At 32.4% G+C, this 14,360-nt stretch overlaps 4 protein-coding genes and 1 long non-coding RNA gene across 7 annotated transcripts; 2 read left to right on the forward strand and 3 right to left on the reverse strand.

Annotated features, from left to right (window-relative positions):
* Positions 1 to 2: 2 nt before the first annotated feature.
* Positions 3 to 3,550, reverse strand: LOC122529614. The gene is made up of 4 exons (XR_006306831.1): positions 3,454 to 3,550; positions 1,686 to 1,918; positions 731 to 1,626; positions 3 to 643 (listed from the first exon to the last, which is right to left on the reverse strand). It is a non-coding gene; the product is annotated as an uncharacterized LOC122529614 (long non-coding RNA).
* A 150-nt stretch (positions 3,551 to 3,700) lies between these two features.
* On the forward strand, positions 3,701 to 5,758 carry LOC122529613 (hydroxymethylglutaryl-CoA synthase 1). Its single transcript, XM_043655901.1, has 2 exons — positions 3,701 to 3,977; positions 4,250 to 5,758. Exons 1-2 carry the CDS (start codon positions 3,953 to 3,955, stop codon positions 5,620 to 5,622), a joined length of 1,398 nt encoding a protein of 465 aa, XP_043511836.1. The 5' UTR covers positions 3,701 to 3,952; the 3' UTR covers positions 5,623 to 5,758.
* Positions 5,759 to 6,716: 958 nt separating this feature from the next.
* LOC122529617 (ras-related protein Rab-43) lies at positions 6,717 to 8,485 on the reverse strand. 2 transcript variants are annotated; one of them, XM_043655906.1, is made up of 5 exons: positions 8,082 to 8,485; positions 7,659 to 7,743; positions 7,494 to 7,592; positions 7,255 to 7,394; positions 6,717 to 7,166 (listed from the first exon to the last, which is right to left on the reverse strand). In XM_043655906.1, exons 1-5 carry the CDS (start codon positions 8,313 to 8,315, stop codon positions 7,059 to 7,061), a joined length of 666 nt encoding a protein of 221 aa, XP_043511841.1. In that variant the 5' UTR covers positions 8,316 to 8,485; the 3' UTR covers positions 6,717 to 7,058. The 2 variants fall into 2 exon arrangements, with proteins under 2 accessions (XP_043511841.1, XP_043511840.1); XM_043655905.1 differs by having other exon boundaries at positions 7,255 to 7,412; positions 8,082 to 8,383.
* A 202-nt stretch (positions 8,486 to 8,687) lies between these two features.
* Positions 8,688 to 10,263, reverse strand: LOC122529616 (complement component 1 Q subcomponent-binding protein, mitochondrial). The gene is made up of 5 exons (XM_043655904.1): positions 9,950 to 10,263; positions 9,604 to 9,754; positions 9,320 to 9,522; positions 9,156 to 9,244; positions 8,688 to 8,930 (listed from the first exon to the last, which is right to left on the reverse strand). The coding sequence occupies exons 1-5, from the start codon at positions 10,155 to 10,157 to the stop codon at positions 8,781 to 8,783; spliced, it is 801 nt and encodes a 266-aa protein (XP_043511839.1). The 5' UTR covers positions 10,158 to 10,263; the 3' UTR covers positions 8,688 to 8,780.
* Positions 10,264 to 11,078: 815 nt separating this feature from the next.
* Positions 11,079 to 14,078, forward strand: LOC122529615 (replication protein A 70 kDa DNA-binding subunit). Of its 2 annotated transcripts, none has more exons than XM_043655902.1 (13): positions 11,079 to 11,255; positions 11,335 to 11,382; positions 11,471 to 11,667; positions 11,749 to 11,888; positions 11,950 to 12,040; positions 12,123 to 12,285; positions 12,370 to 12,574; positions 12,642 to 12,754; positions 12,841 to 13,007; positions 13,092 to 13,323; positions 13,390 to 13,473; positions 13,536 to 13,730; positions 13,804 to 14,078. In XM_043655902.1, exons 1-13 carry the CDS (start codon positions 11,226 to 11,228, stop codon positions 13,915 to 13,917), a joined length of 1,779 nt encoding a protein of 592 aa, XP_043511837.1. In that variant the 5' UTR covers positions 11,079 to 11,225; the 3' UTR covers positions 13,918 to 14,078. The 2 variants fall into 2 exon arrangements, with proteins under 2 accessions (XP_043511837.1, XP_043511838.1); XM_043655903.1 differs by having other exon boundaries at positions 11,749 to 11,874; positions 11,948 to 12,040.
* Positions 14,079 to 14,360: the final 282 nt, after the last annotated feature.

Below are 14,360 nucleotides of genomic sequence, written 5' to 3' on the forward strand. Positions count from 1 at the left end.
CAAAAAAAAAAAAAGAAAAAAAAGAAAAAAAAAAGAAAAACTGTTTATACATTTCAATGTTACATTATGCTTAGCTGTAAGATATTGAGAATCGACGAAACAATTATTGTATGTGTACTTTAATCGACAATGCTTATAGATATTTAAAAAGAAAAAAAAAAAAAATAAAAGGAATAGTTAATCGTCTCGTAAAAAAACGCATGGATCATCGCGCGACATGCGATCTCATTAAGCGTAATCATAGATTATACACCGTACCGCTACTCGCAAACATCAACAACAACAACAACAACAACAACAAAAAGAAAAAGTCGAGCGAGAGTAGACGAAAAACGAAAAATACGAACTATATTTTGCCGTGCCAGACGAAAACAAAGCTGCCGCCGCTATCTTGTAGAACATGTTGTAATAATAATAATATCCAGAAAATCACTTAGTGCATTATTATTATCATCATCATTACTGTTATTATTATTATTATTATTACCACTACTATACTTTAGGATTATGTATTCACATGATTATGTATACACTGTACGATTGCCAAAAAACATTAAATGTCTATTCTTTTTTTTTTTTTTTTTTTGTTTTTTAATTAGTCAAGATGTCTGCAGTACCTTGGGCTTGGAGTGCCCTTTAAAACCTGCATGAAGATTGATATTATTAGTTTGTGGATATTTGTGTGGTTTGTTTGCATGATGAGGTGAGGTTAGGAAAAGTTTCAAATAACCTGCAGGTTCCTGAACTCGTTCCGAAACTTTTTGGTTCCGGTTGTTCATTAGGTTATTGTGTTTAGGTAATTTGACCTTGACTTTGAGTGGTGTTTTCGATTTGATAGTTGCCTGTTTCCCTGATGAGCAGGTTTTGATGGTTGTTGTTGTAGGCTCCTGGTAGTGAGTTTTGAATATACTGTTTGATCATGGGGATGTTGGCTAATTAATGGAGCTGTGCTATGATGGATTGTGTCCCTCTGTTTATTGAGAATAATTCTAAAGAATTTGTTTTGTATGATTTGCATTTTGTTGATGTGTCCTTTGGCAGCAGAGGCCCATACTTGATATCCATAAGTAATTATTGGTCTTGTGCATGTTAGGTACAATAAGATGTTTGCTATTTCAGGCTATGGAAGGGTATATCCTGGATAGTGTTGGGTAGACAAGAGTAATTCTTTTTTCTATGACTTTAGCCCATATGAGTTTATTGTCTAGTGTTATTCCTAGGTAATTGACCATGGGATGGAGCGTTCATCGATCAGCACTTTATTTGTGACTTGCAGGGGTCTGCGGGAGAAGGTGATGGCCTGAGTCTTTTTTAGGTTAATTCTTATTCTCAAGTATGGCGTTGATGTGGGTTTGTAAATACTTCATTGCCTGTGTCGGGTTCCATGATGACGTATACGAGTGTTAGTGGTGGTGGGAATGTCGTTAATGTATATACAGAAAAGCGTTGGCCCGAGCATAGAGCCCTGCGGTACTTCGGCCTTCATGGTGTGTGTCTCTGATTTGATTCCTTGTACTGATACATAGAATTATATCTGTCTTGTAAATAGTTTTTGATGATGCTGGTGATTGGGGTGGGAGTTGTGATTTTTCGTAGGGCTTCATGCCAGACCATGTCGAACGCTTTCTAGAAATTGAATAGTATCAGTTGTGTTATCTTATTTTTGTTTAGTTCTATTGTGCTACCTATTTTCCTTTTGCGTTGGTCTTATATAGCTGTGGATTCTATGGTTACGGGATTAGGGAGGTATGCTAGTTGCTTCCAGATGTGAGCGAGGTCGGTACCAGAAAATAGTAGTATTTGCACTTTCTAATGGTCCCAGGATGTGTCCCTCGCAATATGTCTTGGATTTATAGATATCGCAGAAAAGTTGCGACAAAGACATTTGTCGAGCCTTAGAATTGAGAGTCGGGCATGACTACGAAATAAATAATAAGTAAGGAAAAAACATGAGGTCGAGAAAAATCCCTGCCGTCGAGAAATTAGAAATTGGAAAATTGCTTTCCCTGGCTCGATGAATTTGTCCTTCGCGGTATGAATTTCATCCCTATTGTGTTCGGTAAGGCCGAACATTATCGGACATTATGCTACTCCGAACTTTCGAGTCGTTTGCGCGTATAAATTTTTTTGTTTCACTCGTACTTGGATGAAATATATACGTACATGTTGCGACATAATTCGTCGCAGAGCGTCATTAGATTTTCATAATGAGAAACGAGATGAAACATGTGAATTGCTGTCTGCCGAATATATTAGCGCCGTTGCAATAATCCATGATCTTGTCGCGCGAAGTAAAAAACAAGTTTCAATGTCGAGATATAAGTTCTTAATATACCCGCTCGTTTCGTTTCGTTTATTCGATCGTTTTGTCGGAAAAAGAACTAATACTTTCAATTTAAAAGGAAAACTAATTTTTTCGAGTAGAAAATTGTTTTCGTAGAATTATCGCATCGTTTGTATCGGTATGGCCAAGGTATTTTTTTCACACAATGTCGCATCAAAATGCAAGCGGAATAATAGACGTCAGAAAAGAGGTAAGGAATTCTTAAGTGAGAGCAAAGTTTCACGTTTCAACTGCTACAATGTTAAAAGGAACGCATAAGATTTGCCTGTTATTAAAAGCTCTTGAATTATTGATGTAAACTTTATGAACCTCGTGCTTCCAAACTCTAACACTCTTATTTCCATAAGTATAGAATATTTATCCATTTAATCTCCATCGCAATGAACGAAAGGAAGATTTATAAATAGCTTTATAGTTTTATTTCTTGATCCATAAATCTATAAATCTTCTATATTTTTGACACTTAGAATTGCTAAAGTGGTCGAAATAACTATAATTTTTCTTTTATGAGGAATAATAAAATTTTTAACGATTTTAAAACCGTCTAATTTATTGTATCATAAAAGTTCTTTTTTTTTTTTTTTTATTTTAATGTTTCTGATAGACCTGAAGCTTTGGCATTTTATGCAAAATATGATAAAAAAATGACACACGGGAGCATTTTATTACAAAACATATTGCAAAAACGTCGATATTCTCCTTTCACTCTATTATTTAATTGTAGTACTACAAATGAACATGAGGATTTCTCTTTTTTTTTTTTCTTCATGTTTGCACGAATATTTCATCTACGAAAAAGAGAAATTTCTGGCCCCTATATTCTTCTTCGATTCACGTTACCGTTCCCTTTCACGAAAATTTATTCCAGATGTTTATTTTCATTAGTACCGTTACATTACGGCACGGCGTACGCAAACGGCATACTTCTGTAAATACAAATCTAAAATTATTTCCACAAAAATCATCAAATCACGTTATCCGATTCGATCTTTTTCTCTCTCGATCATGATGTGTTCATTCACATGTGCGCATGCACACAGCGCAAATACTTATATAGAAGATAAAAACCAAAATGGATGAAAAGTTCTCTAATTCCCCCTCTACCTTACCCTTCGCTCCATACCGGTGATCACAGTCTCAAATGTTGACATTCGATGAATATTTAAGAAGAACTTTGAGTTACCTTGCGATACAAAGCGATAACGCGTAATACACCGAGTATAAACTATACAACTGTACATACATACATACATACATACGTTCCTAATGGAAATCAAATGAATTTTCGTATCCCCTCCAAGGCGGGAGTGCGACCGCTTGAATAAGCGGCGGCAGCTCGACGAGCGAGCATTCGCTCGTAGAACGTTAGTTTGCAGGTCTCTCTCAGCAAGGCTGAATCGACGAGTACATATAACCCGCAAGTGAGACAAAAGATCGAACAAGGTCCGAAACATCGGAATAGGAAGTCGTCCAGTGACCGTAATATTCAACTCAGTCGAGTTTCACTTCTAACCTGAATTCACAGTCTCGTGGTGGTGCCCCTGGTGGCAACGTGCTTGCCCCCGAAGCATACATTCCCTTAGCCGGGGAGTTAGCTCTAAAACTACGATGATCGAGAGCGAAACTAACGAAGGTACAATCTGCTGAATTTCTGTTATTTTAAGATCATCGTCGGGCTTTAAGTGTCCAGGAGACATTAGCTGCGTCAAGGTGTAACGATATTTCACGCACGTTTCACGGTCGACCGGGGTTACGTGTACTTTCCACTGCAAGAAAATAATCTATTTTGTCACGTATATCGTCACGAGCGCACGACACTAAGAATTTTGTTCACAAATACTGTACTTGTAGAAGGATTGACTGCTAAAGGATATATTGTAATAACGAACCAAATTGATTGACCAGAGTCGAGTATCATGTGGCCGAGAGACGTTGGTATCAAAGCGATAGAGATATACTTTCCTGCTCAGTATGTCGAGCAAACGGAGCTGGAACAGTTTGATGGTGTGTCCGCTGGGAAATACACTATCGGCTTGGGCCAGTGTAGGATGGGTTTCTGCAACGACCGCGAGGACATCAACTCTTTGTGCTTGACGGTTGCGCACCGGTTAATGGACAGGTATGACATAAAGCCAGAGGACATTGGACGATTGGAAGTTGGAACTGAGACCATAATAGACAAGAGCAAGTCAATTAAGTCTGTCCTCATGCAATTGTTTGAACCGTACGACTGCACAGATGTGGAAGGAGCAGACACGACCAACGCTTGCTACGGAGGTACTGCTGCTCTTTTAAACGCTGTGTCTTGGATAGAAAGCAGTGCCTGGGACGGCCGGTTGGCTTTAGTCGTGGCTGGTGACAATGCTGTGTACTCCCCCGGAAGTGCTAGACCAACTGGAGGCGCTGGGGCCGTAGCAATGTTAATTGGACCAGATGCACCTTTAATAATTGACCGTGGAGTAAGGGCATCGTGCATGAAACACGTGTACGATTTTTACAAGCCAAACTTAAAGTCTGAGTATCCCACCGTCGATGGGAAACTATCAGTTTACTGTTACCTTAACGCACTAGATACTTGCTACCAGACTTATCGTAAAAAAGTAAAAAACAAGTATAACTGTGGCGTGAGTCTGAATAGCTTTGATGCGTTTCTATTTCATTCTCCGTATTGTAAGTTAGTGCAAAAGTCATTCGCCAGATTAGCTTTCATTGATTTCTTGAATACATCTAAAAAGGAAGTATCTGAAAAGTATCCAGAATTGGCGCAGTTTCACGATATTAAAGTTGAAGACACATATTTTAATAAAGACATTGAAAAAGTATTTCTAAATTTGAGTAAGCCAGAGTTTCTACAAAAGACGCAACCTTCTTTAATGATAGCAAATCAAGTAGGAAATATGTACACTCCATCTGTATATACTGGATTAGCTTCTTTATTAATTAATAAACCCATAAAGGAATTGGCAGGCACTAAGGTAGGAGTATTTTCATATGGTTCGGGACTCTGTTCTACTATGTATTCGTTAACAATAACAAAAGAATGTAATGAAAAATCAGACTTAATGAAAATTGTCTCCTCGCTTTCTTATATTAAAAAAGAGCTTGACGCTCGCCAAAAGATTTCTCCAGAAGATTATACAAAGGTATTGGAATGGCGTGAACAGAATTGTCACACTGTGCCATTTAGCCCGCAAAGTAGTATTAAAAATATGTTTCCTGGATCTTACTATCTTGTACAAGTGGATGAAAAATATAGAAGAACTTACAACAGAGTATAAAACTTTCAGTTCTTAATTTTAACTTAAAGTTTAGCGAATAAACTGTTTGAGGTATTTTTAATTCTCTAATCAAAATTACAATGGTGCACAATTATGTATATAATTTAAAAAATAAATTAATAACTAGGATATAAAATATATTTTTATTAAACAAAAATTTTCTTAGTGTGCACCAAGAATATTATGAAATGTAAACTTTTAATTTTTTAATCTATAAATATAAATTTATAAATGCAAATTATATACTAAATACATCAATCATTTTCAGAACAGTACTTTTGTTTATATATTTATTTATTGTGTACAGTTTTTAATATATCTATTACACATGTTCTATATCTTTTTTAATTGAAAATAAGAAAGTTATAATTATTGCGTTTCGTTATGTGGAAATAATATAAAAATATATGATTTTCATATAAAAACTTTTTTAAAAAATATTTTCAGTGCACTTTTATAGTTTTTTAATCTGTTAATTATGTGAATATTTAAAGAAAATAATAAAGAATTGGACGTGGTTTATATAAAATATATAATAATATAATATATATATGTATATATAAAAAGTGCCTTAACAAACAATTTTTTTAACTCCTTGGTATTCAATTTCTTGCTTGTACATACTAAATAATTCATTACGCTTGTGACAAGTCAGAATATGAATAGCGTATATTATTCAAATGTATATATTCATATGTACATAAAATATAATATATTAAAAGTTTGTATGTAAAATGATTAATCAATAATTTTGTTACTTATCTTTTGCATATCGATAAGTCAATTGATATGTTAATTATCAAATGTTCGAATTTTTTATATATTTTGTTAAAAAAAGAGAATATTTGTAAAGTGATGTATTGTAATTTACCAGCAGGTATCTACCTTGTAATGTTTATATATGAATGTTAATAAATAATATAAATTTAATATACTGTTTAACTAATATTTTCTTAAATATGTTTCTTTATTTTGATCATTGATTAACAATAAACGAATGTACATTTTATTTTAATAATTTAAATGTTACAACAATATTAGAAAAATAGTAAAATATTAAATTTTTTATTTAGAAAAATATATTAATCATTTGTTCCTTTTGAGATTCATTAAAAATAAATACGAGCATTTACTTCTGTTACATTTATATATGATTGAACTATGTAATTGCGATAGAGTATTATAAAGTATAAAACGTTCGTATTTACAAATCTATACATTTAAAATACTCAATCTTAAGTCTCTAGCAAAATTGTAGTTGCAAATTCAGATTAATTGAATCTATAGTGAGTTCTTCTGTCGTTATGATGTACTAACTCACTTTTTTAATATCACATTTGGATCATTATAAAAATATATATTACTTTTCCACTTTATATACAAATTTTAACTTAGAAAGAGTATGTATACCCTCTCATTTGTTCAAAAAGTACTACCTAAAATATTTTGTATGAACAACTTGAACAGGAAGACAATTTTCTACTTGCACCAAGTCTAACAACTTCATCTCCATTGGCATTTATTTGGCGATTTTCGTGTCTTCTCTGGAAACAAATAAAAATCATATGAATTTCTTTAAATTGTATTGTGTTAATTTATATTGTACATACTTGTATAAAAACAAATGCTTACTTTAAGTTCAGATGCCAAATAAAAAAATACAGAATCTATATTGGTATTTTCTTTGGCTGACGTTTCTACTACTTGCAACACCTCGGGAAGATACTGACAAAGAGCTTCTGCTTCTCCTTTTTCAACTTCTCGCAGACTTTCTAAATCACATTTATTGCCTAGAAATTTTTTGTTCGTTAATATATGTAATAGTCAAAGTGTAAATTCGAACAAGATGTACGAACAGGACTAAATCTCACCCACTAAAATTAATAACACATGTGATGAAGTATACCTTCGTACTTCCTCGACCCAATGTTGTAAGCTCAAGAATGTGGATTTTTTTGTAATGTCATAAACTAAAAGTTATTTATAAGTATTAGAAAGGTCTACAGAGGAAACAAAAGTTGATATTTCTTACATACCAACAACAACACCGTTAGCAGATCTATAGTAACTTTGAGTTATCGTGCGAAATCTTTCTTGGCCAGCTGTATCCCATATTTGCAACTATCATAATAATATATGAAATATTTTTAAACGATTTATATATTATATCTATATATATATATACATATATTTATATAAAAAATATTGTTAATGTATATAATTGAAATTAAAACTTTTTGTACAGTGGAAACCTGCCTTTGACAAAAAAAAAATCTATTTAGTCTCACGTTACAATCTAAATTATACATATATATGTATATATTCTTTTTATAACTATATGACGAGAAAAATATTGAATCTTTTAAAGATTCATATATAAATAATTTATAGGTTAAATGTGTAAAAAAGATTAAAAAATCTGTCATCTTTCTGTTCAATCACGCAGCAAATAAACGTACCTTAACCTTCTTGTCGTCGATCAGTACTGTTTTCATGGAAAAGTCCACGCCAATTGTGTTTCCATGCCTTTCGATAAATGTGCCAGATCGAAATCTTTGAACGACGCACGTCTTGCCCGTTCCGCAATCGCCGATGAGTACAATCTTGAACAGATAATCGAAAGTTTCATCATTCGTGGATATCAGATTGTCCGGGTCACGGTTCGACATTTCTTCTCGATCAGAATAACTCATCAAATCGACGACACTCTTTGCAACTCACACACTCAGACTTACTACTGGTTACTTACGCCATTGTTTCATTCAATTCCACCACTTTGAGAACATTCTTGCTCTTGTAATTAGTGCAGTTGGTACTCGTATTCATTGAAACCGGATTTCAACATTCTCTTTTTTTTTTCCTCTTTCCAGTCCGACTTGTTACACTTTTTCTGTCACACAATTACAAACTGCTGATTTTTGATAAATGAATGAATCACTTTTTCTGGTTAATTTCAAAGTATTTATTTCGCTTGGAATTAATAATATTGAATTAATATAGCAATATAAATGGGGATATAGCTTTTTTTCTCAGGGAATATTTTTGAAACGTTGATAAAAGAAACATGTTGGAAAATTACATGTATTTATTATAATTTTTGACATAAACATATTCTATATCTAATTAATTGTAAATGTAATGGGAATTAAAATGAACAATTATTTGCCGGACGTAAATTTTGAAAGGCCTTCTAATAAGCTGACGTACGCGGTATGTTCGTAACTTGTGCTGAGTTCGACTATTTTCTCCGCAAACTCGTTTGAAACGCCTTTCTCTTCGAGATAGTTCATCAACAAGTCATACAGATACTGAAAAATAAATGTTGTACATGTATATGCAAAAAGAGATTAACTAAACAAGAATTTGAAATAATTGTCACATCCTCAGTTATTGATTTTATCAATGATAAAATTATTTCACGTGAGAATGTTTCACTTTCCCAAAGATCAATAATCAAAACGGGCATCAAATATCCCAATTTGTACTCAACACTTTGGTTCCTCTGTCATAGATATATAGTTATCACCACTTACCCCATCGATAATTTCACCAGCAACAGCATACACTTTATCAGAATGTTCTCCTGTATATAAAGTAATTTCATCTATGCCAAAGATATCATCTAAAATTAAATATTAACATGTGAGAAAAGTATTTGTTTAATTGTACATATAAGTTATAATTAAACGTTGCTTACTATAACTATCATTGGCACCTGATGCACCAGGTTCATTATTAAAAGAACAGGTAAATCCAAGAGTTTGATTTCCCCTAACTATATCCACTGTGAAGGATGGTTTGCTCTTCATATCACCAATGTCTGGGCTATCACTGGTCACTTCAATATTAGGTTCAGAGTCAGAATCAACAGTATGATTTATATTAAACGAGATCCTAATCCTATATGAAAGAATTTACAGTAAGAGAAAATACGTATATTTCTATTGAAGATAGATGGTACCACGTGAAAAATCCTCTTACGTTTCATTGTCTTGTGTCTTTTCTAAATTAACATCTGCACCGTCAAGCGAAACTTTAAATCCATCCAATTCGGTGGGAATGGTTTTCAGTTTCTGTGCCTTTTTTTCCGCTATAATTTCTTCGGCTAAAAACTCCACGAGCTCCTTCTCAGCTAAAAAGAATAATTACAATAGAGACATAAATTGTTTAATGAAAACATTTTAATTTCCAAAAAAGAATTATTATTAGAAACATATACATATCATACGTAACAAAATGCAGTTATCTATACATAAAACATACATATTAATACAAATTAATAAAAATATACATATTAATAAAATGAATTACGATACAATGAATGTACCTTTTGTATGAGAATGTCTACAACTGGAATTACGAGAAGCACCCGGGCGCTTAAATAGGTTTACCGAAGCGATAGGTGTGATTTGGATTTGTCGAGAAACGTTCCACAGCGTTTTTAATTGATTACTCGCGGTTCCTGTGTTTGACATTGAGGAAAACAAAGTTCTAATTACCGGCGAGCGTAGCGTGTTTCTTATAATTCCGTTCATTTTTAAATTTTACAATTAGTGCCACTCTAACTTGAATCAATATACCCACAAAATGGTCTTTATTGAACACGAGGTAGAATGAATAGCTCCGTCATGAAACAACAAACGTATGGTCTACCATCCTCTCGTGATTTTCAGAAATCGTTTGGTAATTTCTAGTGTCATTCGTTTGGTAATTTCTAGTGTCCGAACTACAGTGAAATTTTAGATTAGGAAATTACTAGGTTGGTAATGTTAGGTATCTAGTGATTATTTCATTTCTTGCGCTGAAGATTAATTTACAGAAGTTTATAGTGACAAACTCGTCCATAATAACTGGAAATGAGTTTTTCATTTGTTTGTTTTGAACTTGAACTTTTTATTTACTTATTTTAAATTCAATCGAGTACATTATTCTTATTTTGGATGCGGTTAACAAGCGACACGCATTGCATAGAGGTTAAGGATTTATTTTTCATCTGTTGGTATACTTGAGATTCTGAACTATTCAATTTGAGAGAGCGAAGATGTCTTTTATTACAAAAGGAACTAACTCGAAATAATGACTGTTAAATTTATGTTCAATAGATTGATTCAAGTAATTTCTCCTTTTCATTTGCGTTAACTTCTTAAATAATCATTTATGTTATACGTAACGTAGGAAATACATAACCTATAATATCACAAGTCTAATACGCACATACACACCACACATATATTTATTTATTATTTGTTTGCGTACAGATTAAATAAATAAATGAATAAAGAATTAAATATTACATATAACATATTACATATTGCATATAACAATATACAAAATATTCGTCCTGTACTCATTTATAGATAATTTCAAATTTCATTCCTGATTTACCTATTAATATCACTAAACATTAAGTCAGGTTTATATGATAGCGATAAACATCGATGTTTTCCATTGCTATCTTAGATTTACGTATCTTTGGTTGATGTGTAAAAGTAGCGGGAAACATACGTTCCAAGAAATACCAACATAAAAATCGTTTTCTAAGACGGAGAAAAATCGTTAACTTTGTTTGACATTTTACAAATAATTCGTTGTTGTTTTGCAAAATGTATTCACTTACGGAAGGAGCACTGGACGTAAGTTTGGATATGCTTGTATTTCATGATTTAACCGAAAAAGCGACATAAATTTTATGTAATTTTATCCGATTTGTAGAAAATCATGAACGGGGTTGAAGTCGAGAAGCCGATATTGCAAATATTGGTAAATAATCGATGTATTCTGTTTAATTTGTCTTACTGTCAATTCTGGAATGGGACATCTCGGTTTGGAACACAATAATTATTTGCAGGGTCACAAAAAGTTATCTAGCTCGAGCAGCGGAGAACGTTACAGGCTTCTTGTATCTGATGGAAAACGAGTGAATTCATTTACGATGCTGGCTACGCAATTGAATTCAATGATAACCGATAACATATTAACAGAATTTTCCATTTGCCAAATAAACAGATATGCTATAAGCATGGTTAATAATGGTGGCAAACAAAAGTATGCAATAATCATTCAATATTTCTTTTTTTTTCAATATAGTTCTGAAGCTTATAGTTGATGAAATTTTGTTTATTTTAGACGAGTAATGGTGATATTAAATATTGATATGAAAGTTCCTGGTGAGCAAGTTGGACAGAAAATTGGTAACCCAACGAACGCTGAAGCTGATGGTGATTCCAAATCAACATCTGGACAATCTGCACAAACTGTTCAGCAAGGTAATAGAAATTAACAGTGAACCGGTATAAATTATACTAATTATAATGTTTTATTTTTCAGGTAGCTTGATGCCAAAGCATAATTTTCAACAAGCTTCTACTAGCGATATAACTACGACCCCGATTGTTGCATTGAGTCCTTATCATAACAGGTACGTCTGATTTTTCTTTCTAATTTTTGAACACTGTAATATCTTTTTAATTTTTTAATATTTCGAATAATAATGTACATAGATGGGTAATAAAAGCGCGAATTGTCAGTAAATCTGGTATCAGAACATGGAGCAATTCACGTGGTGAAGGGAAATTATTTTCTATGGATCTTGTAGATGAGAGTGGAGAAATCAGATGTACTGCGTTTAGAGATCAGTGTGATAAGTTCTACGATATGCTTGAGGTAATTATTGTGCTGTTATATACACTGTTGTTATATGTTATATACGATGTTGCATCATAATTATTATACGTATTTCTTATATAGGTTGATAAAGTTTATTATATTTCCAAAGCAACTTTGAAAAGCGCAAACAAGCAATTCAATAATTTAAAGAACGATTATGAGATGACTCTGACTGGTGATTCAGAAATCATTCCATGTCACGATGCTGGAAACGATATTCCATCTCTTCAGTTTGATTTTATTCCAATATCTGACATAGAGCAAAAACAAGCAAATGACTTAATAGGTCAATATTGAATTGAGGAATTGAAATCCATTAATATATCATACTAATCGTAAAATATTTATTATAGATGTATTGGCTATTGTGAAATCTTGCAGTGATTTGCAAATGCTAGTGTCACGAAATACAGGTAGAGACATGAAAAAGAGAAACGTTAATCTTGTTGATGAGAGCAATATTATGGTAAACTTTGTCTGACCAAATTGAGTAAATTAAACTAATTTTTGTAATTCGACATTGCAGTGATGCTATATAAAATGAGTTTTTAGGTATGTCTTACATTATGGGGAACGCAAGCTGAAGAATTTAACAGAAGTGACAATCCGGTTTTAGCTATCAAAGGAGCGCGTATTGGCGAGTTTAATGGTGGAAAGAACTTGTCTACTCTTAGTTCAACTGTTATTCAAATTGATCCAGATATTCCAGCAGCACATAAGTATTAAAGTTATTGATAGATTTCTGAAAGTAATAATAAAAATATGTGTTCTTAAAACACTGGTACTTTTTATTTCAATATCAGGTTACGAGGTTGGTTTAACACACTCGGGCATAACGAAGAAACTAAGTCACTTTCAAGAACATTTGAAAATATGTCTGAATCGACTGGGTCATTGATCACATTTGCCGAGGCAAAAGCAAATAACCTTGGTGAAAAGGGTGTTGACGTGTACACGGTGAAGGCGACTATTAATTTGTTACGCAGTGAAAATGCTTTATATAGATCTTGCCCTTCTGAAAATTGCAAAAAGAAAGTAATTATTGTTTTGTATCTCATAAATATAATAAAACCTAGTTAATTAAGAATTTGGATTTTGTAGGTGATAGATCAAGCAAATGGCATGTTTAGATGTGAAAAATGTAACAAAGAGTATCCCAACTTCATCTATCGTTTACTTGGAAATGTAAGTGCAAAACAAATGTTTCTTTCAATACAATGATGTATCGACATTTAACATTTTTATAGGTAAGTTTGGCAGATTGGACAGATAATCTGTGGGTTACAACATTCAATGACGAAGCAGAGAAAATATTAGATGCCACAGCTCCAGAGCTTGGAGAATTGAAGGACAATGATAACGATGTATTCCTTGAAAAGTTTGGTAACGCAACATTTAAAAGCTTCATATTTAAGATAAGAGCAAAAATGGAAACGTTCAATGTAAGTTGAATGAACGTAGTAAAAAAACATCTTAACGTTTATAATTATTATTACTGAGTGGAATTATTTGCAGGAGGAGAACAGATTAAGAACAACATGTATTGGTATAATCCCAATCGATTATAGAGTTTACAATAAACATTTAATAGCCAAAATCAAAGAATTATCTGGTATCGATAACGCTTAAAGTTTTTCAGTTTGTGATATGTTTTTTCCAGTAATATACGGTATGAGTTTACCAAGAAATCTTTTTTTTTAAGAAAAATAGTTTTTTTTACATAATTAATTTATCATATATTGAATTAAAAGTACATGCTTTCCTACATAAATAAATAATAGTTTTTTATATTGGTATGCAATTCAATTATTTCAATACCCGAAAATGTTAAATAAAATGAGAAATGTAATTATCATTAATTATTCTATTGTGTTTCTTTTATAAGTAGCTTTTTTTATAAACACCAAGCTTTAAAGTATTAAAAATGTTATTACATATTAGTATAACTTGCTATTAATTAATCTAGATCGATTAAATTTTGCTTAATAATGTATATATGAAATAATGTGAAATCGTGTTTCGAATAGTTTTATATGTAGATAATTTTGCAAAAATAGTATGATCCATCGCAT

This window comes from Frieseomelitta varia, unplaced genomic scaffold, assembly GCF_011392965.1.
Source record: "Frieseomelitta varia isolate USP_RPSP 00005682 unplaced genomic scaffold, Fvar_1.2 scaffold_3, whole genome shotgun sequence".
Lineage (NCBI taxonomy): Eukaryota > Metazoa > Arthropoda > Insecta > Hymenoptera > Apidae > Frieseomelitta > Frieseomelitta varia.